Genomic DNA, 23,988 nt, shown 5'->3' on the forward strand with positions numbered 1-23,988 from the left:
GGCTCCTGATAAACGTCACCGGAACGTCTCCTCTGATTGGTGCGTCACTCATCCATGACGGAAGTAAGCCACGAAAGCCAAAATGGGGACTCGCGTGAAGGTGAAGATCATCCTATATCACACTAATGTTATGATCTCACCATTTTAAACTATACTTAATACAGAAATTACATTTTAGTTTATATTTTAGTCAACACACATGCTTTATTTTTTGTGCAAACGCAGGTCCTGAGCGTGTTTAAATCGCTGCACAGGACAAGGATGGCTGTATTCAAAGATGATGAGAGAGCACTGACAGGTGAGTTTATTTAATAATTTAAACAATATGACTAATATATAATAATTAGCAAGGGAATTGATGCTCCACATTGTCCAAATCCAAACCATTGTATTCTTTCGCGCAGCTGCAAAACTAAAGATCAACGAGGAGTTCAGAAAAAATAAAAATGAATTGTCAGAAGAAAACATTAATAAGGTAAAGTGCTCAATTGTTACTCAGCATCATTATCTCAATATACTAGAGTGTTTAAAACATGGTTATACAAGTTTAAATCGAATTTTGACCATAATTTTACATTTCTACACATGTATAGTGCATTCTGTCTTGATCGTGTCTGCGGTTAAACAATGTTATTAACATTGCAGATGATCAAAATGGGCTCAGATGTGGAAGCAGTTCTACGGGAGTCTGTACTTCAAGTGGAGCATGTCGGTGATCAGAAACTTTGTGCGTAAATATATATGTATATAATGTCGTTAAACTAAATTGTCAATGCATAAACTACATCATTGGCGTGTTTGTACATTTTGCCAAGTATTCCTGATGTTTTTGTGTGCTGTTATTCTTGCAGTGCTTCGACCAAGAGAGAGTCTTCTACTAGAAAATGTCCCCTATTGTGACCAGCCCAGGAAAAAGTCATAACAGAGTGACTTGTTAACACAACAAGGACAGAGATTTATATCTATATTGAAACACGAAAACATGCTCACTACCATCCAAGTAACATTTTATTTTGATCTTCTAACCAAAATCAGGACCTTATGGATACGATTGTTTTTGCTGGAGCCAACTGATGTTACTTTCTGTGAAATATGTGCTGTCACATTTAAATCATGGTTTCATGTGTACTGTTTAATGAAATTCTTTTAAATTGTATTAATGTAATGTGGATGTTGTTGTTTTTTCTTACAACCGAGCAGCGGACAAAGAGGAGTTTTAGATTTAAATGTTCAAAACTGCCAAGATTAATTTAAAAAGGCAGGTATTTAAATTGAGAAGCATGGAGGCCAAAACAAGACGATAAAGTGCTGTTTGAGCCCTTTTATAGTGACTAAACATAAGTAAATTATAAACCATCATCATCAAAAGTGACGTTTTTTATACACACGTAAGGCACGATGGTGATACAGTTTATTCGATCAAATTTAATAATTTTGTCGCAAAACCAGCTCGTGCCCAGGCAATGTCCTTTTAAGGCGAAATTGCGTCATCAGAATGCGTCAGTTACCGTGGCGACGCATCCACGCGCCATATTGTTATTTAGCAAAGACATGCTAACTACCGATTATGGCAAAAATAAGGCGAGTAAAAGTGCATTTGCTTGATTATGTGCTTCTTAACGATATAATAAGCCATAACATCAAGTTTGAAGTCAATTGTGATATGTTTACCAGCTCGGACAAGTTGTGGGAGTTGGCCGCAGCGGAGGTCCAAAGTCTGGAGAAGGGAAGAGCAGAGGATGGTGGAGGAGAGGTGGTCGGTGAGAGGACCGTCTTTCTGATGGGCAGCAAGGCTGGGGTGTGTTTTTATACGAGCTGTACCTTTTATTGGAAATGCTATTTGAGTAAACTAGTTAAATGCCTTTTACTTTTGCAGGGTAAAACGTCAATTCTTCTCCGATGTCTGGACAGGTGAGTTGACTAGTGCTGGTAAGACAACCTGTAGAAAAGGCTCAACTAACAGCGAACATTTTGAACACACCAGGGATGAACCGGCTAAGCCTACTCTGGCTCTGGAGTACACCTATGGCAGGAGAGCCACAGGACATAACACAGTGAGGAATGAATATGTGTATTGTTTACAGTGCCTCCCTAAAGTGCATTTCAGCAAGCATTTAATTATCAAGGGACAGTGCTATAGAAAGTAAATTTGAACATACTTTTAGAGTAGTCAGTGTACAACTTGTATAGTAGTATCGATTTATTATCGATACTGCTATTAAAATGAATCAATACATCCATTATTGTCTAAATAGCTGAAAACAGAAGTGAGTGTACCTCACAGTGAACATATCCAAATTGTGTTTTTTTTGGTGACTACTTAGTGTGAGCACCATTTATATAGCACTGCCTTAATCCTCTTTGGCATGGAATTGACCAGAGCTACAAAGGTTGATACTGGAATCCTCTTCCACTCTTCCATCATGACATCACTGGTGGATGTTAGACACCCCTATACCACTATACGAGCTGTATGCTGACCATAAGATATACTGTCCTAAGTGCTTGTTGAAATGTGAGGAGTGTACTCACTTTTTGAGACACTGTAGGTATTGTGTTTACACTGCCATCTAACAGGTTGGCTCTCTGATTCAGCCCAAAGACATTGCCCATTTATGGGAGCTGGGAGGCGGGACTTCCTTGTCAGACCTGGTCCAGATTCCCATCACTCCTGCCAGCATAAGGTAGTGCACACATACAGTAGTGCTAAAATGTACTCATTAATGGTCATTCATTGTAATTTAGTGGTGTATTTAACAAAGTTTCCACTTAGACAAACTCAAAGCCAAATATGTGTGTGAAGTTGTTTTACTCAAATAAATACTTAACATGAGGATGTTTTTTGAAGTTTTAAAACTTCATGCAAAAAAAAAATCTTATCTAAAAATAGCTGCTAAAATAAAGTAGGCCATTTTCTTTTTGAAATAAATAGAGAAAAACTCAAATACAATCCTTTTTATAACAAACCTTTAGCTGGGCCCAAATCCTCAGTTAATAACAAAAGCACAAAAGAACAATTAATGAAGGAGTGCCTGGTTTAGGAGGAAATTTTAAAATGTCAGCAACTCAAAAATACTTTAAATTGAACAGTGGTATTTTTTAGGTAAAATTTTTTAAAAGACACAAGCATGTACTTACTCTTTGCCAGGAACACCAACCTGTCATCTGTCAGCTTGTCGTGCTAAATTGTGACTGTGAAGCTCGCTCGACATTGCGAGTCCATTGTTTTCGGCAGGTTTTTCAATCCATTTTTCCAATGTTGCAATGGGGACCATATCTTTAGCAATGTGATAGGACACCGCTTTGTGTTGTGGCAGGAGTTGTGCAGCCAGCGCGCAGTTCACACGTTCCTTGTATTGGACTTTGTGCCAAGTTTTAAGGTGGTGAAAAAGATTTTCTTAATGCTCTGAATTCGAAGTGCCTCCAAATTACTGAGCTATGACAGAGTATTAGGGCCTGACTAATTCTTCCACCGCAGACGCCGTCGCTTCGACTGAGCAGCCGGGCTTCTGCTCCACCCCTCCTCCCTCCTTTTGCATGCATGGAGGGAGGCCGCGACCAGGAGCTCACACACAGTGCAGAGACATGAGGGAGATACAGCGCAAATCCAGTCTATATGGATATGGACGATATGGTTGTTTTTGATATCGTGCTTAAAGTAAATATCGAGATTTTACAAATTTTGATATTACCCATCCCTAATCCTGCCTCTTTTCCAAGTCTCAGCATTTTTCTTCTGTATACATTATAAACCATTTTTTGTACTGTTTCTTGAAGTGGTTCATGTTGCGACATTGTTTGCTTGATTTGTCCAACAATTTTACTCCACATATTGATATGCTAAAAGTTTTCAGTGTTATGCGAGCATAAAAATGTTTTAAATATAATTTCACTCCCAAGGTCATCTTTCTCCTCTCTTGTTGAAAAAAAATTGTTGTACAATATAGGAGCACAGTCACCAAGTACTTGTATGCTTTTTCCCTTTTGTCCCAGGTCTCTCTCCATCATCCTCGTCGTGGACCTGTCCAGGCCCAACGACCTATGGGGGACCATGGAGAAACTGCTGCAGGCGGCACACGTCCATGTGGAGAAAGTTGCCTCTCAGGTTTGGCAGGCTGAAAAGAGTCGAGCTGGATCCAAACACCAAACATCTGTCGCTTCTGTAGTGCGTGTCTTGTCTAAAGACTACCCAGTAAGCATAAACATTAACAGGCATAATAATGGAGGCTAAACAGTTTGTTTATAATGATGGATGGATGGATGATCTAACAGGACAGGGAGTTGATCAGTCCATTTCCAGTTCCTCTGCTCATCATCGGCAGCAAATATGACCTCTTTCAGGTAATTTTTTTGGCGTCATCTCTCGGCATTATTTGTACAGAAGCTATTAAAAAACAGTTTGTCTACTTTGCAGGAATTATCCTCCGACAAGAGGAAAGTGGTGTGTAAGACGTTGCGTTTTCTTGCTCACTACCATGCAGCCTCTCTCATTGTGAGAATATTGCACACTCAAAACATTCACACCAACGATGCATCATTATTACTACTTCTTCTGAGGTTTTGATCCCTTTGTGTCCTTTCACAGTTCACAAGCATCAAGTCAGAGAGCCAGATGTCAAAGACCAAGATCTTCTTCTCCCATTTGGCCTTCAATGTGGACACAGGGTGAGGAGCATTCATTATTCTAAACAGCGCTTTTTAAGAATTTAAGAGTTTTATCTTTGGACTATTTTATCTATTAAATTGCATATTTTTTTATGCCGTATAATTCCAGTAAAACAATGTCATGTGACTCCAGTAAGCCACTCATCATTCCAGCAGGCTCTGACTCCCTCAGCCAAATCGGTGAGCAGGGCGCTCTCTTGTGGCAGAGATGAGTAAAGCATGTAAAAATATAAAACGCACCAAATCGCTTTCAATAATTTTGATACACTTATAAGCGGAAATGGGATTGTCGTTTATTTAAATGTGTTAGGGTCCCCTCCCACGACTGATGTGGACATTACTTCTCTGCATGCCAGAAACCCCAAAGACCTGTGGAAGAAAGTCTATGAGCACATCTTCCCTCCAGAGGTCAGCCAAACACTTAAAAAAAAAATCATACTAAATAAAAAAGTCATTAATTGTAGTTTCTGTGCAGAGCATCAGTGAGCAGAAGGAACTGAGGGATCCAGCCAAGGACCCTCAATACAGCGAACCTCAGATTGATGCCATGCGAGCACAGAAAGACCAGGTGATAAACAACCTCACGACATTAGTTAGCTACACTTGCACACTCTGACATCTGATACAAGGCCGTTCCAAAGAACTAGAATGGTGTCATCACAGCGAGTTCATAAGTCATATCTTGTAACCTGTAGTTACCTCTGAGTCACATGACGCCACCTTTGAGGTGTGAAAGGTTTCTGTCTGACAGATTTGAATTTATGAAGGCTTTTATGTCTGCCATGACCTCATTCTACCTTTTTCTCTCTGTAGGAGTTGGCACAGTACAAGAAGAATGCAGCAAAGTCATGGAAAGGCCTGGAACTGGACACATAGGACATGAGGCTCCTGAATCCTGAACAGGATAAGTGATGCAAACAATGGAAGAATGGCAAAGCTTTTTTACACACTTAAGGACAAAGCCAAGCACAAAAATCATGTACATGAAGAAATAACTATTTATTAGTCCCCTTCATACTGTACATATTTATTACATACATGGGAATCAGTGCTTTGCTCAAAGGCAAACTGCCACAAATATTACAACATATTGAAACAGCTTATTAAAACATTACTACTACATTACTACTACTACTACTATTACTACTATTACTCTTGCTTTTTTGTACTATTAGTATTCTGTAAGTCCTATATGTTGAAGAATAAACATTTTACATTACAACAGTCAATTCTGAAAGCGCAAAAACATTCACTTATTGCTGGGTCCCTGTAGTAACCTGATCAACAGTGCAGTTGAGACTGGTTACACTGGTTACTTCATTTGACCACATGAAAAAATGACAATAAAAGTGAGCATTATCTTTGTAAATGCAGTTTTTTTAGATTGTGCAGATATACCTAATGTGTCCAGTGCTGCTGAAAGAAGAGGTCAGTGGAGCACCAGCCGGTCTCTGATCTTGAAGCTGACCATGCCCAGCAGCAGTAGTGCGGGAAGAAAGGCATACAGTAGGACAAAGTCCAGAGTGTAGCGGGACACAGCGCCGGGGTAGCCTTCATCGATGATCTGATCGCCTTGAGTGATGAGACAGTCTCCTGGGAATGGTCTGGAATGATCTGAGGTGAAGAAGAACCAGCCGCTGAACACCTGCATGTCTTCAAAGTGTTCTCCGTGATGTAAAGAAGATCTTACTGCATGTGAAGTGAAGTCCGTGGAACTCTGTGACGATGAGGAGCTCACAGCTGTACTTCTGGTACGTCAAGTAGCTCAGCCACTGGAACACAGTCGGCATCTGCGCCATACTTCTGTTGGCACACAAATAACATATCTTTTTATCTAAATGTGCAATTCTCTCTGAAAGTGAACCCTAAAAGTGTTTTTTGTACCGCAGGAATCCAGAGCCCACTAGGATCCCTGCTATGTTGAGCAGAGCCATTCCAGTGTTCACCATGTTTGGGTCTTGGACCACTCCCAACAGAACCACAGTCAGCAGCTCACCTGGAAAACATGGAAAAATCCCCCAAGTTGCATGAAGAGGTAAAGGCACACTGTATGTGATTTTATGTGGCCAGCTGACCAATAATGTGAGGAACCATGACCACTGCAGTAAAACACAGGAAGCGCCAAGTCTCCGGGTGCATCCCCACAGTCCTAAAAGGAAAATAAACTACTTTTTACATTTAATTCAAAAAAGCACACAACGTACAAAAGTAAAGTTAAGATGAACCCTCATTACTCATTAACTACTAACACAAGGGTTCAGGTTAGGACAAGGACTGGGGTTGGAGATCAGGTTAGGGTTGGTGCTTTACCAACAACAAGCGGGAGATCGTTAACTATGTGACAACATAAGCAGCCATTGCATCCTGGGACTTGTCGTATCAGCAGTAGCTAGGGAACCCACCAGTAGAGGAAGGAGGTGAAGATGAAGATGCTGAGGATGCTGAAGGGCAGGATGTGGAAGATGTAAGCCAGGAACATCTGCCATTTACTGTACAAGCCATCCTGACTCTCCTGGTCACCAATGGCTCTCAGGGCAGGAACTACAGTGACACAGCAATAAGTTGATGTATGATAATGGATGAGAACAAGCACACAAACTTGATGACGAGCACCTAATGATCATACTATTGACTGTATTGCAGTTGTTATCAGAGAGTCAAGGTCAATGTTTTTTTTGTTAATTACTTGCCAGACCAAGTTGGTGTCACCAGCAGATAAAGGGTAAACTGATCAAGTCAGCATGACAAGCAGCTAAAAGTGTCCTTAACATAAATACTTTGTCTATGTCACCTATAATAACCATATTACATATAACAACCTAAACCTAAGGAACTATGTCATTTCTCCCAGCCAATTTGTGAAGAAAGGTAATTATAACAATGGAAATAAATGTACAGTATCAACAAAAAACCTAGATTAAAAAAAAAATATTTTTTTGATGATTTAAAGTTAATTTAAAAAAATGGACTAAGGATTTAGTTACAATTAAAATGTAATATAAATTTCCAAGCTTGCATCATTTTAATGAATTAATCAATTTTTTTCAAAATAATTATTATTTTCCAAATTAATTGTGCAAGAATATTTAAAAGAGTGGAATGAAAAATAATACATCAAAAATATGTCTGCACACATCACTTAAATATGGAAATGTGTTCTCGAGGCCAATAAACAAAAATATGTCATAAGTAAGAAATAAGGGGATAAGACATTATTGGCTCTCCTTCCCGATGTCATAACTGTGAATTTCAACATTGGAGGTTACTTCAGGTAGCAGAAAGTGGCGTAAATGCAAACTTGTATACTGGTACTATAACACTCAGATAAAGTAGACGGCAAAGGAAGTATATAGTTTTCTAGGTGAAAGTGAATTTCTCTGCTGTGGGATTAATAAAGTACAATACATACATACAACAGTGGAATACATCCGGGAGTATTTTGTCATGTGCAGATGATGCAGCTACTCACAGAGAGCGACGGCGTTCAGCATTCCTGTGTACGGCGAGGCTCCGACGCTCTGGTAGATGATGCCGATGCGGTCCTGCACGGCCCCCTTAGCGACGTCCATGTCCAGATGCATGACGAAGAAGGCCACAAAGAGGCCATAGATCAGATTCTGGGACAGACGCATGATGACCCCCATACGGTCTCTGGACAGGTTCCGCATGGTCCGCCTATAGAGAAAATATATATACGCACTACTTTGATGCTTCCCCTCATCATCACTGCTGACTCACCTGAGCAGCACACCCAGCTTGGCGGCACCGCTGGGCGACTCTTTGCTCTTAAAAGGAATGGCGGCCTTGTCTTGCCTCTGCAGGCTCTGCGTCATCTTCCCAACCATACTCTGGAAGATGGCCGACATCTGGTAGGAGCACGTGATCTCGTGCATGCGACTGAAGGTGGCGGCCTCGCGTTCGCTGCTGCGTGTGTCCACCGAGGTTAAGTCCACTTATCACGGACAGACAACATTTAATTCTGACATTTAGATACATTTTCTTTTATATCCTACCTGACATGTAAAAGTACCATAGATGTCAAAGGGGTTGCAGTATTCGGGACACTCGTATCCACACTGGCTGAAGAAGTCCACCATCTCCTCTGGTTGTCCACAGAAGACTAACTCGCCACGACTCATCACAGCAATCCTGCTGAACACCTCCATACACAAACACCATTTTTAATTTTAAAAATTAATAACCTTCCTGCTAATTAACAATAACTTACTTTTACCTCTTTTGTTTTTATCGCTATTATTGTATTTAATTAGTAGGATTATGCAAAAACTGCTTAGCTAATTTTTCATTTTTTTTTATAATTGTGTACATTTTAAATGCAGTTATTTTTTTTATTTTATTATGTAAGCACACATGTAGTTTATGTATTTATTGATTTTGTATTTATGAATTCTTTCACTGTCATTTATTATATTAGGGGGTATACTATATGTACTATATATACAAGTAGATTGGTGGATGTCTGTGTAGGTGTCACTGTAGTGTTCATCTTTTTTTTACCCTGAAAAGTTCGGAGCGAGGTTGGTGGATAGTGACAATGACGATGCGGTTCCTGCGGGCCAGCTCCGCCAGCAGCACCACGATCTGATTGGCCGTCATGCTGTCCAGTCCCGTGGTGGGCTCGTCCAATAGGATCACCCCTGCAATGACATCAGGGCCCACCCGCCATGTAAGTTCTGTAGAAACTTTTAAATGTACGACTCTTCACTTTGTGCAGATAAGCGGTGCCTTTTTTGTCTTGACTTCATGACTCTAATTAGGACAATTAAAAGATTGTCTCTTTGCATGATGGGAGCCAAGTGGAATTAAGCTTTAATTGTCAGATTAATTTATTTCCTGCTTGATTGGACAGGCAGCAAATGGAAACAGTGTTACTGTATGTGTGTGTGTGTGTGTGTGTGTGTGTGTGTGTGTGTGTGAGGTGGTCACTGTAATCCTGAATGAGGACCGAGACCCTCTTCATCCTCAGTGGAGTTCTGCAGGCCCGATAAAAGAACCCTGAGCTCTCATTGTGCTTTGATAAGCTGGACTCTACTTTCATTACTCTCTTCCATTTTCAGGACTTGACTTTTAAAACTCTTGAGGGAGAGACATCTTGACGACACACAGTGTAGGTGGAAGAGGAACTCACGGGGGTCTTGAAGGAGCTGGCTGGCGATGGAGACCCTCCTCCTCTCGCCTCCAGAGATTCCTGGGAATATCCGGCCACCGATGACACTGTGGGCCACGTGACTCAAACTGAGCTCTGCCATCACCGCAGACACCTGAGGTCAGAGCTTAAAAGTTGACACCTCCAACAGTCATCATGAAATCATATTTTGTCCATATTGCTATATTGATATACACTATGACCTCTATAACACAGGATATCTCATCATTACACCTGATTATTATTGTTATTATGTGCCTGCAAAGCAACAGTAAAGCAGTAAAGGCTGCTAATTGCATAGCAATGTGGCCTGGCATGTTATTTCTTTTTTCTCATTAATCTCCTGTTTTCTTTTGCAATTCATTTGGACAATAGTATGACTTTTTTTAGGACTTATTTTTTTGGACCGGACATTAGGGATGGCCCCATACCACTTTATCGTATCCAATACGGCAGGCAGTGTTCCATATCGGCCGATATCAACCTTCTCTTCTTTTTTTTGCATTACAGTATAGTAATAAATTTGTATTCATAAAAAAACCCACCATGTTTTATGGCCGCAACATGACTCAAGTTATGCAATACTGCTGCTCCTTTATTTAAACTTTAAAACGGACACACAGCTTTTAACAGTTATTCAGCAGCACCGTTCAAAGACTCAATGTAAAATTGAATAAAGTTTACATTAAAGCCTTAAATAGCAAGATACATTATCGGATCGGACTATTCCTAACACATACACATACATACAGTACATGCATAGAGCCATTGATCAAGTAAGTTATGATTATACTGTATCTACAGCAGGGGTCTCCAACTTTCATCACTATTAGAGCTACTTAGACAAAAGGAAAGGAGAGGTGAACCATTTGTGTTTTATTTAAATGGCTGGCAACATTTAAATTTGACTTTATGTAGCAGATCTCCACTCCCAACAGTGTGATCATTGCAGTTATGCTATTTTGTGGAAGTGTGTCATTAAATTGAGGCAGAATGTCTGAAATCTACAGTTCTAAAATACAAAGTGTTGACGCAATTAGAGGTATGAGCTACGTGTTGAAGACCCCTGATCTACAGTATATGTCTAAAGAAGTCCCACCTTCTTGTGTATGGCTTTAGCAGAGTGTTTTTTGAGAGCCAGCTGGGCCGTGTAGGTCAAAGTCTCCTCTACAGTCAGATAACTCAGCAGGTTGTCACTCTAGTTGGTGCACACACAAGACAAACAACAACAAAAAAAGCAATGCCGTCTGTATTGATTTTGCTCAAAAATAACTTTAGTCTACACACACGTGCACATACACATGCACGCATACAGCTTGAACCTCAATTAACTCACTGGTCCAAGTGCACTTCTCTGCTGTCTCTCTTGTGAATGACATTAATATCAGCAGCTCCTATCTGCTGCTCATCTGCAGCTTAGCAGCCAAAGTTAATGACAAGGCTTATAGAGATGATGGAGACGTGTGTGTGTGTGTGTGTGTGTGTGTGTGTGAGAGAGAGTGCGTGCGCACGCTATCAGCGCACAGGGAGATAATTTGAAAAGAAAGCATGGGCTGGTTTAAGCCAGTGTTTTTTAATTCAGGCTTTGGATACACTTGAGCACCTCTCATTGAGAGATTAAGAGCATGAGGAGGCCATGGAGGACCTCAAAGTTAATTTCACACAAAGTACACTCTGCAACCTTTGTGAACACTTTTGCAAAATACACTGTTTGCTGACCCAAATAGGTGTGTGTGTGCGCACGTGTTACCTGCAGCACATAAGAGAAGCAGTCCTGGTACTGTTCTCTTGCTAGTTTCCTTCCGTTAACAAATACTTCGCCCGACAGTGTCCCAGAGTTTCCGATCCTTCCCGAGATGGCGTCTAACAATGTGGTCTTTCCGGAACCTTTATAGTAGACAGACACATTTGGTACATTTGGTATGTTTATTTGTATCATCTGACAAAATATGAAAACTATTTTTCTGATTTATTTGGCATTAGGGGCAAGTAGCGAAGTGCCCCCCCACCACATTCAACAGATGGCGCTTTTTCATGTAGCACATTGATATGTACGTAAATCAACTTGTCTCTTAACCTTTACAGCAGGGGCATCAAACTCATTTTCACCGTGGGCCACATCGCAGTTATGGTTGCCCTCGCCTGCAACAGTGAAACCATATAAATGTATAATCGTCTTAGGATATTATTACACGTTTGATTATTTACTTGCTTGCATTGAAATCAACAGTCAAGGTGCCAAGCAGAAATTTGAGTATGCAACTACTGTATAGTTCTGTTAAATGGGGGTTGACAACAAAATTGACAGAACAAATACATTTAATAAAAAAAATAATACAAGAAAGATTGTGTCTTTTGGATTTTTTTTAAACAATTAAAATTGTATATATATATATATATATATATATATATATATATATATATATATATATATATATATATATATATATGTATGTATATATATATATATATATATATATATATATATATATGTATGTATATATATGTATATGTATATATATATATTGCAAATTTGCGATGTTGAAAAGGCTCTCCATCGGCTTTCATTGTAGGTAAAAAAAACAGATACAGTTGGTCGATATCACGTTTTTTTTTTTTGCCAGTATCGGCCCGATAATCATCAGTATCGGTAGGTATTATCGGGCATCCCTAATGTGTGTGTGTGTGTGTGTGTGTGCCCGTGCGCGTACACACACACACACACACAAAAGAAATAATCCACATAATTATTAAAAATAAAATATATATTTTTTTAAAAGTGTCTTTCTGATGTGCATCATTTTCAGCCTGTTGCTGGCCACAAAACGATACGGCAGGCCAAATCTGGCACCCCGTGCCTTGGGTTTGACACCTGTGCCTTGCAGTATATGAATTAACTCAGCTCTCCCTATTCCTTGTGGTCATTTTGCCAGGGGTGCAGCATATTGGCAGGGCTGCAATCTACCAATCATCGTGCTCCAGGAATTCTGCCTAGCAACCTCAAGACAAACATGTGACGTGGCCAGGAGAAACAAGAAAGAATCAGCTAACCCGAGTTGCCCAGGATGCCCATAATCTGCCCGCTGTCCACATGGAAGGAGACGTCGTTAAGGATCTGACGAGTCCATCTCTTCCTGTGGGAGGGCAAGTCCCACCAGGGCCCCACGCGCTCACTGCAACACAAACACACACACACATATATATCTTGTGTTCTGTTTTTATACTTAAAACATAGGTCTATAGAACTAAGACAGTAGAATGAAAGTAGGGCATCTTTCTGCAGGGTGTTACCTGACAGAGTAGGACATCTTGCTGACACTGAGGCAGCAGCAAGGCTCCAGCCTCTCTTCTTCGCCATCTTTCATCACCTCAGACACAAACTTGAAGGACTCTTTGGGCTCAGTCTCTTGGCTGACCTGGTCCAGCTGCACCGAGTAGAGTCTGTTCATGTCCTCAGCTGTCTTTGCTCCGCGCTGCTCTAACTAACTAACCAACAGCAGCAGCAGAGCCATAAACACACTGCAGGCTGGTCACCTTATCGCAGGGAACTTTGATCCACGCCTGTATAGAGAAGACGGAACGACGAGTGCTCGTAGAGACGACTGCTCGCGTGTCCTCGAATGCAGCACGGAGCAGACAACAGGACATGACTGTGGGACACTTTTTTGAGGACGTGAGAGCAGAGCGTGCAAACTAGTTCGTGCAGAGTGACAAAGAGAAGAAGTTAAAGACAGGAAGAGGAGGAGGACGGGGATGAGAGGTGGTAGAGGTGGGGGGGCTTCATTCACCTTTTGACCTGACAAACATTGACCTGCACGTTGCAACATGATGGACACCAACAGCGGCTTCACTCACCCCAATGGATCCTCACAGGTCAGTCATGGATCCTATGCTCATAGTTCCTTTTCCTTCTTTTTTAAAAACACAACCTATTTATGCATTTGTTTAGTATATTTCAATATCTTATTTATTACTGTGTATTTGTTTTTTAATTTGATGTGAAATGCATAATTTAAGTATTTTTAGCAAGGCCCAAGAATCCTTGAAAAAAAAAAAACCTAGTAAAAAAAAAAAAAAAGCTTTATTTTCACTTTGTTTATCTTTATAATTTTACTTTCTTTGGCTTTTAGTAATTTTCTCCTCAATTTTTCAGTTCATAAATAGCCAACACTTCCAGGGACCTCGATTAACAGGATTGTATTTACCCTGGTAAAATCATTCTTGGCAATCTGTGTGGTTTGCATTTCCACCGCACCTCAAAAGTGTAGAAAACCAGGCTGGCGACATAGCGGGGAGTGGTATACGGGGGGGGGTAATAAAATGTTACCACTTTTTAATCCTACACAAGTTTTTTAATGAGAACTTATTCAAAAATTGTATTCACAGATTTGTAACAAACATCAAATTAAAATTTGATAGCAAAGGTTTCCCACTTTGTCGTTTGTTCAATAATTGATGACGTGTTCAAGGCACGCTCCTCTTCTGTGGATTACAGCTGCAACACGCACATTGAAGTTTGTGATGACATTGCCACACATTCTGTGGGGATACCTGAAGGAGAGAGTGTACTGCAACAACCCACAGACCATTGAGGCCCTGAAGACCAACATCCGTCAGGAAAATTAGAGAAACAACTCTTGCCAACCTTCAGTGTGCGTGTTGCAGCTGTAAGAACAGAAGAAAAGCATGGATTGAACATGTCATCAATTATTGAGCTGTGTAGAAAACAAGAGACAAAGTGGGAAACCTTTGGTATCAAATGTGTAGAGACAATTTTTGAATAAGTTCTCCTTTCAAAAACTTGGGTAGGATTAAAAAGTATTGGCCCACCCTGTATTTGTAAGATGGTATACTGTGTCGTGTAATCACGACACAGGAAGGCTAAATCATGCAACATGAAATATCAGCAGTTTGGTGTGTTACAGCATGCTTGTGTATTTTAGAGGCCATGTTTGAGCATTATATCACAGGACTATGGATCCATTCAGGGCAACTACATAAAAACACACACGCATGACGGGTACACCTGCACAATTTAAGAACACAAATGTACCTTTAAAAGAAAATATGGGCATGCTGGTAAATGAAAAGTGAGCATTAATGTCTGTACTTTTTATATGTTGAACCTTTGTTGATTGTGCAGGTATGCAAAAACAAGTACTGTATGTGTTTTCTCTGCAGCAGCATGCAGACACACAATTGTTCTCCTCAGAGGAGGACAGCAGTCTCTACTTCACATACTCTGGTGACTGCAACCAGCTGGAGGTCAACAACCTGCATTATGAGGTGACAACACATGCACACACAAACATGTAGCTATGGCGCGTCATTAATTGCGTGTGTGTGTGTGTGTGTGTGTGTGAGTGCAGGTGGACGCAGCAGCTCAGATTCCGTGGTACGAGAGGCTGTCAGAGTTCAAGTTGCCGTGGGAGATTAAAGGAGACAAGCAGACGGCCATCAGCAGTCTCAGCCTTCGTGTTCGCAGTGGACAGATGCTGGCCATTATTGGAAGTTCTGGTATAATAACACACACACACACACACACACACACACGCCATCTGTGCCAAGGATCAATAAAATATGTTTAATAACTAGCTAGTTTATTATTTTTATTTTTTTATATAAAAATATTAAAATTAGACTTTCTAGCAAGTACACGCCCAAGCCACAACTGAATACATGGTAAAAATACTATTAATCATTTAATAGGCCTATAATATGCCTAACCCGACCTTTCAGTTTGAATAAATGTACACATTAAAATATTCATATATATATATATATACACAATATATATTTCATCATCCTGTGTATTTGTTTTTGTTATGTTAACATGTTTTTAACATCTGTTAATGAGGCCTAAAAATAAGTAATACATTATTTTATTTAAAAAAAACATTCTAGTAACAGTAACAGTAAAAAAAAAAAAAAACTTGTGCCAAAGTTTTCTTATTTGTTATGCATCAAGTTATTTCTGATTGAGTATATTAAATTTTTGGAAAAAAAAGAAGGGAACAAAGCTACCTAAATAATAGTTCCGTTTACGTCTTTCGTGTATTTCGTGTGCGTGTTTACTTTAACCATGTAACAAATAAATAAATACAGAATATATAAACACAAACATTTTAAATACCAACAACACTAAAAGAATGTTTTTATAAGGAAAATGATGATAAAAGGGCAGATTTATTGATTACTGGTGGGATTATTGATTATTGCCATGATTATTATCATTTTGGATGTCGCTCTTGTATCGGATCTGATTAGAAAGGGCAGGTGTGCCACAGAGTGCATTTTAACGGTGAAGCCGCCAGAAAACAAGATAACGAAAGAGTCCAGCTGTAACCAGAACATTGTTCTGTCTCATTCAGGCTGCGGCAAAACGTCTTTGTTGGACATCATCACGTGTCGAGACGAAGGCGGCGCCATGACCTCCGGCCAAATTCTGATCAACGGTCGACCCAACACGGCCCAGCTGGTGAAGAAGAGCATCGCTCACGTGCGGCAGGACGACCGCCTTCTTCCTCACCTCACCGTGCGGGAAACCCTCACCTTCGTGGCCAAACTGCGGCTGCCCACGCGCTTTACGCAGGCCCAGCGGGACCAGAGGGTAATTCATTCTTGGCTGACAGGCCTCACTCTTCACGTTAGGACGTCGTAGTGGCTCACATTGCTCACTTGCAGGGTGGAGCGTACCTCTTGCCCAAAGTTACCAGGACTGCAAAAACACTAGTCAAAGACCCCCTGCGTGACAGCATTCATTCATCCAGCTACTTGAAAAAGGACCAACTGCAAAAACATTGCTCTTCAAAGATCTTCTATATAACAGGAGGAGCACGCAACTGCTATTAAAAAGGACCTACTGCAAAAGTGCGAGTCAAAGAGCTTTGATATGACAGGAGTGCTTTGCTGTTTTTAGGAATCTACTACAAAAACGTGTCAGAAATTCTCCGTATAATAACAGCAGTGCTTTGCTGTTTTTAAGGACATAGTGCAAAAACACTAGTCAAAGATCCTCTACATGACGGGAACATGCTGCTGTTTTTAAAGGACTGATTGCAAAAACGCTAGTCAAAGATCCTCCATATAACAGGAGCACTTTTTAAGGACGTACTGCAAAAACAATCACATATCGTCCACATGACAGGAGCGCTCTGCTGTTTTTAAGGACATACTGCACGAATGTGAGTCAAAGATCCTCCATATAACAGGAGCACTTTTTAAGGACGTACTGCAAAACAGGGTCAATGATCTTCCCCATGACAGGCATGCTCTGCTGTTTTTAAGGACCACTGGCAAAATCGCTTGTCAAAGATCCTCCATATAACAGCAGCGCTCTACTGTTTTTAAGGGCGTGCTGCAAAAATGCTAGTCAAAGAGCCTTCATATGACAGGAGCACCTTACTGTTTTTAAGGCCATACTGCAAAAATGTAAGTCAAAGATCCTCTATATGACAGGAGTATTCTGCTGTTAAGACGGCCGTCAAAGATCCTGTATTGTATATGGTTCCCTTTTTGACACCACGTGCGTCTCCTTCACAGGTGGACGACGTCATCGCAGAGTTGCGACTGAGACAGTGCGCCCACACCAGGGTGGGTAATGACTACGTGAGGGGGGTCTCCGGAGGGGAGCGGAGGCGGGTCAGCATCGCCGTCCAACTCCTCTGGAACCCTGGTGAGTGAAACCACTGCGGGAAATGTTTCAGCGATCAGACCCGTTCCAAACCGGTCTTCTAATGTTATTCTTCAGGTATTTTAATTCTGGACGAGCCCACGTCGGGCCTGGACAGCTTCACGGCCCACAACCTGGTGATCACGCTGTCCCGCCTGGCTCGGGGAAATCGTCTGGTGCTGCTGTCCGTCCACCAGCCTCGCTCGGACATCTTCCAGCTCTTCGACCTGGTCGTCCTGCTCTCGTCGGGCTCGGCCGTCTACTGCGGCGCCGCGCGGGACATGGTGCCATACTTCACGGCGCTGGGATACCCGTGCCCGCGATACTGCAACCCCTCTGACTTCTACGGTACTTGCAGACGAGGTTCTCCTGTGTCTCAGCTTAGAGGACGCCCTGTCAAGCTTCTTGCTGTTTGTGCCTAGTGGACCTGATCAGCATAGACCGCCGTAGTCCAGAACAAGAGGCTGAGTGTTTGGAACGGGCTAGAGTGTTGGCCGAGCAGTTTATGGAGAAGGTCCGAGACACGGACGACCACATGTGGAAGAGCAGCACGTGTCCAACACACACTGACAGGTGTCTTCACACTCATTCACGTGCATGCGGCTCACATTAAAGCTCCAATGTATGTTTTGTAGCTCACTCCTGGATATTTGGCAGAGCTTTATTTTAAGATGTGTAGTGAAGCCTGCTCTTTTTGTTTTACAAAGCTGTCCTCTGTCAAGTGGCGAGCTCAGCTAGGTAGGTGTGGGTCAGACGTCATAAAAAGATCAGCTAGCTAGGTGTGGGTCAGACATCATAAAAAGATCAGCTAGCTAGGTGTGGGTCAGACATCATAAAAGGATCAGCTAGCTAGGTGTGGGTCAGACATCATAAAAAGATCAGCTAGCTAGGTGTGGGTCAGACATCATAAAAAGAGAGCCTCTTCTGTCAAAAGTGGAGCAAACGAGTGACGGAGATGATCGATTTTTCTCCTGTTCGGTGCTAATGAACAGGCTCTACAGCAGTGGTGTCCAAAGTGCGGCCCGGGGGACATCAGTGTATTTTATCAAAATTTAATAACTGGAAAAAAAGCAAAATATTAGGAAAAGAAAAGTTGTCACCTAACGAGAAAAAGTAGTCATTTCATGAGAATAATATCATATTATGAGGGAAAATAACGTCATTTTAGTAGCATCAAGGGGAAATATTAAAGTTTTTGTTGTTTTTTTAAGTTGTAATATTATGAGAAACAAAACAACGAATAAAGTTGTAATTTTTGGAAAATTAGGTTGCGGAAAAAGTTACAATATTACGGAAATAAAGTCATAATTACGGGAAGAAAATTTACAAGAACGTTTAAATAGTTGGACAGTGGGGAAAAAAACTAGCAGAAATGGAAGAGCTGTCATTTTTTGAGAATAGTGAAAATATCAAGGAAAAAAGTTGTATTCTTACGAGGAAAAAAAAAACCCAAAGATGAACTTGGCATAGGAGGGAAAAGAATGCATTTTTTGTGGCATCGAGTTGAAATAGCAAAGACAAAATATGTAATTTTTTAAAAGTTTGTATGAAAAAACAGAACAAAAAAAAGTCATTTTTGCAAAAAGAGATTGGGAAAAGCAAAAATGGGGGAAAAAAAAGAGCAAAGTTGACACTGTGGTCTTTTTTCCTGTAGAATATCAGGAAATGTACTGCATGGAATATCAAAGTGGCCCTTCAGTGCTTTCTTTGTTTACTATAGTTTTCACACCCCCGCTCGAGGCCCACACGTTTCTGTCAGGACATCACTGAAAATGTCACTTTGACATCAAAGGGGGCCTTTAGGGAAGGGTCTATTTCCTGGAGACTTACTATGACTACCGGCAGTATCGTTTCCAGTTCTCCGCAGCCCGATAAGGCGGCTGAAGAAGAAGCGACCATCATCGTCTCCAAGGAAAGAGACCGTCTGCCAGGCAGACTCCAGCAGTTCACCATCCTCATCAGGTGAGGACACAAACCCCCCCCCACAGGGCTGCTCGTTGTAGTCTAAGCTGTCCTCCTCCTCCTCCAGACGTCACATGTACAACGACTACAGAGACCTGGTCACCCTGCTGGTGCACGGCCTGGAGTCCCTGCTCATGTCTCTGTTGGTGGGCTGTCTCTACTACGGCGCCGGCGAGCAGCGTCTGTCCATTCAGGACACGGTGGCCCTCCTCTACATGATCGGAGCGCTCACGCCCTTCGCGGTGGTGCTGGACGTCATCGCCAAATGTGAGCAAACATCTTCACATAAAAGTGCAAGGTCAAGGTCAAGGAGGGTTTTAAATCCATAAACATTATCAACGACGGGCCTCCGAGCGTTTATATGACAGCCCATCACAAGAAGGGACGTTTGATTAACTGCGCAGATAACGACAACGACAAATGTGATCAGTCAGCGCGTCCGATTAAGCACAAAGTCCTCAATAAAGCCACGGGACACTTCATTAGGAACACCGGCACACGCACATACTGCACAAACACAGTCAGAAAGGTGTACATTGACAGTATTACTGCATTACTGTACATTGACAGTATTACTGTATTACTGTACATTGACAGTATTACTGTATTACTGTACAAAGGTAAAAAAAATATATAATACAGTAATAATAATAATAATAATAAAGCTAAGCAAATATTAAAGTAAGTTTTATACAACAATAAAATAGTTACGGTTAAAAAGTTCTAAATTCATACATTGACATAATGGAAACAAATATTTTAAAGTGTTATACAATAAAATAGCCAAGATTAAATATAGAATTTATTTGAGTATTTTATGATACATTCCAGTTTCATTTGGACATATTTTTATTTAGGTCTTATTTATGAATTAGTTGTAAAAGATCTATAAAGTCCAAAGGAATCGTCTTAGCGCCTTGTACAGTAATCGTTGGAGTCATTGTAGGGCTGCTACACAAGGGGGCGCTCTCTGAAAGAATATTTTATTGACTGAGTATCAGCAGTCTAAGGGCTGATTTGTTGTCCAAAGGTCACATGGAGAGAGCCATGCTGTACCACGAGCTGGAGGACGGCATGTACTCCGTCACCTCATACTTCTTTGCTAAGGTATGTCCATGTCATGCCATGGGGGCACCACTAGAGGGCTCATCCTGGGCCCACAGTGTGTGTGTGTGACGATAATGATGTAATAACGTGTGTCGGTGTAGGTGCTGGGTGAGCTACCGGAGCACTGCGTCTTCACGTTGGTCTACGGCCTGCCCATCTACTGGCTGGCGGGCCTGAACGAGGCGCCGGACCGCTTCCTGCTCAACTTGCTGCTGGTGTGGCTGATGGTGTACTGCAGCCGCTCCATGGCGCTCTTTGTGGCCGCCGCCCTGCCCACTCTGCAGACCTCCGCCTTCATGGGCAACTCCCTCTTCACCGTCTTCTACCTGACCGGAGGCTTCGTCATCAGCCTGGAGAACATGTGGCTGGGTGAGTGCGGGGCAGAAGACGACGACGCGGGGAGATGATGGGGTGGGTGTGTGACGTCAGCATCGCTTACCTGTGCAGTGGCTTCCTGGCTGTCTCACGCCTCCTTCATGAGGTGGGGCTTTGAGGGTCTGCTGAAGGTGCAGTTTAGAGGGAACAAATATCCTGTCGCCATCGGGAACTTCACCTTTAACGTGGACGGAATATACGTGAGTACAACGTTAATCTTGCACATATTTACTGTCAACATACTCCTTTTACGCAGGAAGTGAAAACAAACTGATTTCTGTGTTTACGTTCTATTTATTTATTTGATTTATTTTTTCAAAGGCATTGAAGAGAAAAAAACATAACTACAAATAAACATTGAATAATATTCCTAATATTTTTATTATTTAAAAAGTCTGCACATTAAATACTAGCATATACACTAATAAATAAACTTGAAAAAACTAAAATAACAAACTAATAATTATTATTTTGAAGTTACAGTTCTCAGCCTGAATAGATCTTAAAAACAAAAAAAAAGTTTTTTAGTACATTTAGTTTTGTTTTTAATTTTCTAACTTTCAGACTGGATGAAATTGGAAAAAAGGCAATTTACTGGAAATAAAATAACTACAAATAAACATTGAATAATATTGCTAATAATTAGTAATATATTTTAATTACATAAATTAAAAAAAATGAGAACTAAATATTTAAATAGCAAGCATAACAAAAAAAACTAAAATTACAGTTTGTATTTTTGAACAAAATGTTATTAAAATACAATCAGCTTGGAAAGAAAAAAAACAAATATTTTGAATAACATCATACTTAATGTGACGAGAAGAAATAAACCGAAAGAAAGTGAATAATATCGCTGCTATACTTGTTATTGAACTGGTGAAGCGGTATGCAGCCACAGTACGTGCAAATAAAAATAAAAGTTAGGCACGAGCAGGTGCAGGTGCTCACAGTTGTGACGGAGCAAAAAGGTCTCGATGAAACATGAAAGTGATACGTACGGAAGTACACGAGAACGTCTTGGCGCCAGCGTGCAGGGGAACCACACAAAGGCAATGAACCAGTGAAGTCACATGACTCTGCTGGGCTAATAAAGCCACGGATGGTGAATTACCGCCACCTGTGACACGCTGCCGCACCGGTGTCAAGCGACTGCGCCTCACTCCCAAGCAGGAAGTACACCAAAATAAGGGTGCAAAACAGGAAGTAGTATATACTAATAATATACATGTTGTAATAACACAGCACAAATATAGAATTATATTTTACCTTTTTAAAAATAATTTTAAGTCAGACTACTTTTAATAGAAATAATATAAAGTTGACAGAATGATAGATAAATAAGACTTTTGTCCATGAATTGTATGCGTTTGCACTACTTTGTTTTTGTAGTGTCGTGCAGCACATGAGTACTACAAATGCGACTTGTTTTCAGGTGGTGGAGGCCATGAGCATGAACCAGTACCCTCTGTACTCGTGCTACCTGGTCCTGCTGGCCGTCTGTCTGGTCTTCATGGCGCTCTACTACGTCTCCTTGAAATTCATCAAGCAGAAGTCCAGTCAAGACTGGTGATCCTGTCTGGACCCATGACAACTGGAATCACACGCACTTTTGAGAAAGTTGGGTTCAAGTTCGACCGGTTCGACACTGAACCATCAAACGTCATGTAAGATCATTTTAAAACAGACTTTAGAACGTTAAGAAGTACTCATAAAAGATGTTAAGCGATGAATAAATACTACAAATGAGCACATTTCAGCATGCAATAGTAAACGTGCTCGTTGCAGTACCACAGTCTGCGGCTGGATGGCAGCAGAGCTCCATAGCGACATTGAACTGAAGCGCGTCTTGTCAAACGATGAGAGCGCCACTTTGGCAGATATCCATCAGCAGATTTCACTTCAATCTTCATGTTTTTGTCTTTATCTTTTTGTATATGTAAGGTTATTAGGCTTAACAGCAGTGAAGCCTTGTAGATTTACAATGTCATCGCACTCAAAACATGAATAAAAACATTGTCCTCCAATGTAACAATGAATTGTTTTTGCAGTGGTGCAAAACCTGACAAATGCATTTGTTGTTTACAAGTACAAATGAGTAAAACTTTCAATCAAATTACTCCTGCCCTGTTTATATTTGCAATACAATCCATTTATTCTTGGAGTAGAATTACTTGCCATTTCTGCTTTTCCCCCCCTCTTACACGGTTTAAATACTGGGCTTGTGAAAACAAAAGGATGTCTTAAAAGTTCTTTTAAAAAAATAATTAAAAAAAGAAATCCATTGACACATTGGGGGGAAAAAAGCAAAAGAAAAAAAATTTGAATTTAGGGTTACATTTTTTTGAGCAATGCAAATTATTTGGTTTGATTGGGTGAAAATCAGCTTTTATAAATCATGTTTTATAAAACTTTATTTTTTTGAAGGAATCAGGTTTAGTTTTTTATTTTTTAAATTTCTCTCATTAATTTTAATTAATTTCTCATTAATTTCTCTTTATGTTGATGCAATTTTTTTTTTAATCATGCAAATTTTTTTTTTGTGTTTTACTGTTTTCCCCCAAAACAAAGTTGAACACACTTAAACAACATCTACTGTATATTCCTCAAGTCATTTATTAGCATAAACACTTCTGTACACAATCATTCTCGATAGTATTGCTGATAACAGAGGACAATGGAGCCTAACACATCAAATGACTTACATTATTTATATTTATATAAAAAACAAAACATGAAAGGAGGATGACGGACGGGAGGGAAGTTGCAGGATTATTCATCTGCAAGCTGAGCTTTGGATGTTCGCTCCCTCAGCTTGTCTGCGTAGAACTTAAACGACTCCTGCAGAGGAAAACGAGGAAAAAAGAAAGAAGAGGCGGGGCATCAAACGCAGGTGATGATCTGTGAGGAAGAAGAGGGAGGCTTGGTGGTGGACCTCCTGGGTTTAAACAGACCTCCACTCTCCAGCCAGGTTGTCTACTTTCATCTTTAAAAGTGCATTAATACACAAATAAGGGATTTGGAGCACGCGCGCGCACAC

The 23,988-nt window shown here is 40.8% G+C and overlaps 4 protein-coding genes across 12 annotated transcripts in view; 2 read left to right on the forward strand and 2 right to left on the reverse strand.

Annotated features, from left to right (window-relative positions):
* Positions 1 to 26: 26 nt before the first annotated feature.
* lyrm7 (LYR motif containing 7) lies at positions 27 to 1,375 on the forward strand. Its single transcript, XM_054799279.1, has 5 exons — positions 27 to 100; positions 226 to 298; positions 405 to 475; positions 646 to 727; positions 852 to 1,375. The coding sequence occupies exons 1-5, from the start codon at positions 83 to 85 to the stop codon at positions 920 to 922; spliced, it is 315 nt and encodes a 104-aa protein (XP_054655254.1). The 5' UTR covers positions 27 to 82; the 3' UTR covers positions 923 to 1,375.
* Positions 1,376 to 1,410: 35 nt separating this feature from the next.
* Positions 1,411 to 23,055, forward strand: abcg8 (ATP-binding cassette, sub-family G (WHITE), member 8). Of its 4 annotated transcripts, none has more exons than XR_008573715.1 (17): positions 1,411 to 1,581; positions 1,675 to 1,798; positions 1,877 to 1,911; positions 1,985 to 2,054; positions 2,596 to 2,684; positions 3,994 to 4,192; positions 4,273 to 4,341; positions 4,415 to 4,492; positions 4,586 to 4,665; positions 4,775 to 4,845; positions 4,976 to 5,073; positions 5,141 to 5,233; positions 5,479 to 6,416; positions 6,555 to 6,700; positions 9,193 to 9,352; positions 9,744 to 9,952; positions 12,766 to 13,639. XR_008573715.1 is itself a non-coding variant. In XM_054799272.1 (17 exons), exons 5-17 carry the CDS (start codon positions 13,658 to 13,660, stop codon positions 22,519 to 22,521), a joined length of 2,010 nt encoding a protein of 669 aa, XP_054655247.1. In that variant the 5' UTR covers positions 5,552 to 6,416; positions 6,555 to 6,700; positions 9,193 to 9,352; positions 9,744 to 9,952; positions 12,766 to 13,657; the 3' UTR covers positions 22,522 to 23,055. The 4 variants fall into 4 exon arrangements, 3 of the variants coding, with proteins under 3 accessions (XP_054655247.1, XP_054655246.1, XP_054655245.1); XM_054799272.1 differs by lacking the exons at positions 1,411 to 1,581; positions 1,675 to 1,798; positions 1,877 to 1,911; ... (7 more) ...; positions 4,976 to 5,073; positions 5,141 to 5,233 and adding exons at positions 15,014 to 15,118; positions 15,202 to 15,349; positions 16,204 to 16,442; ... (7 more) ...; positions 21,021 to 21,148; positions 22,384 to 23,055 and having other exon boundaries at positions 5,552 to 6,416; positions 12,766 to 13,705; XM_054799271.1 differs by lacking the exons at positions 1,411 to 1,581; positions 1,675 to 1,798; positions 1,877 to 1,911; ... (7 more) ...; positions 4,976 to 5,073; positions 5,141 to 5,233 and adding exons at positions 15,017 to 15,118; positions 15,202 to 15,349; positions 16,204 to 16,442; ... (7 more) ...; positions 21,021 to 21,148; positions 22,384 to 23,055 and having other exon boundaries at positions 5,552 to 6,416; positions 12,766 to 13,705.
* Positions 5,530 to 14,126, reverse strand: abcg5 (ATP-binding cassette, sub-family G (WHITE), member 5). Of its 4 annotated transcripts, XM_054799273.1 has the most exons (14): positions 13,124 to 14,126; positions 12,884 to 13,005; positions 11,583 to 11,719; positions 10,932 to 11,030; positions 9,815 to 9,947; positions 9,184 to 9,323; positions 8,696 to 8,825; positions 8,404 to 8,617; positions 8,135 to 8,340; positions 7,068 to 7,206; positions 6,741 to 6,814; positions 6,550 to 6,661; positions 6,356 to 6,468; positions 5,530 to 6,279 (listed from the first exon to the last, which is right to left on the reverse strand). In XM_054799273.1, exons 1-14 carry the CDS (start codon positions 13,279 to 13,281, stop codon positions 6,095 to 6,097), a joined length of 1,962 nt encoding a protein of 653 aa, XP_054655248.1. In that variant the 5' UTR covers positions 13,282 to 14,126; the 3' UTR covers positions 5,530 to 6,094. The 4 variants fall into 4 exon arrangements, with proteins under 4 accessions (XP_054655248.1, XP_054655249.1, XP_054655250.1 ...); XM_054799274.1 differs by lacking the exon at positions 10,932 to 11,030; XM_054799275.1 differs by having other exon boundaries at positions 6,274 to 6,468.
* Positions 23,056 to 23,541: 486 nt separating the features above from the next.
* The window catches only part of lrpprc (leucine-rich pentatricopeptide repeat containing), a 68,949-nt gene continuing 68,502 nt past the window's right edge, over positions 23,542 to 23,988 (reverse strand). For all 3 annotated transcript variants that reach the window (XM_054799268.1, XM_054799269.1, XM_054799267.1), the window contains one exon: positions 23,542 to 23,789. In XM_054799268.1, coding sequence (XP_054655243.1) covers positions 23,721 to 23,789 — 69 coding nt within the window. In that variant the 3' untranslated portion in view covers positions 23,542 to 23,720. The remainder of the gene's footprint in view (positions 23,790 to 23,988) is intronic.

The sequence above is a fragment of the Dunckerocampus dactyliophorus genome, chromosome 14 (genome assembly GCF_027744805.1).
Source record: "Dunckerocampus dactyliophorus isolate RoL2022-P2 chromosome 14, RoL_Ddac_1.1, whole genome shotgun sequence".
In the NCBI taxonomy this organism is placed as follows: Eukaryota; Metazoa; Chordata; class Actinopteri; order Syngnathiformes; family Syngnathidae; genus Dunckerocampus; species Dunckerocampus dactyliophorus.

Coding starts and splice junctions, on each gene's coding strand:
- lyrm7 (XM_054799279.1), top strand. Junction 476..645: donor CAGAAGAAAACATTAATAAG/GTAAAGTGCTCA, acceptor TTAACATTGCAG/ATGATCAAAATGGGCTCAGA. Junction 728..851: donor TGTCGGTGATCAGAAACTTT/GTGCGTAAATAT, acceptor TTATTCTTGCAG/TGCTTCGACCAAGAGAGAGT.
- abcg5 (XM_054799273.1), bottom strand. CDS start 13,281: ATGAACAGACTCTACTCGGTGCAGCTGGACCAGGTCAGCCAAGAGACT. Junction 9,948..10,931: donor CTAAAGCCATACACAAGAAG/GTGGGACTTCTT, acceptor CTCTGACCTCAG/GTGTCTGCGGTGATGGCAGA. Junction 6,662..6,740: donor CATGGTTCCTCACATTATTG/GTCAGCTGGCCA, acceptor CATGTTTTCCAG/GTGAGCTGCTGACTGTGGTT.
- abcg8 (XM_054799270.1), top strand. CDS start 13,658: ATGATGGACACCAACAGCGGCTTCACTCACCCCAATGGATCCTCACAG. Junction 18,078..19,349: donor TGTCCAACACACACTGACAG/GTGTCTTCACAC, acceptor GACTACCGGCAG/TATCGTTTCCAGTTCTCCGC. Junction 20,574..20,674: donor CCTCATACTTCTTTGCTAAG/GTATGTCCATGT, acceptor GTGTCGGTGTAG/GTGCTGGGTGAGCTACCGGA.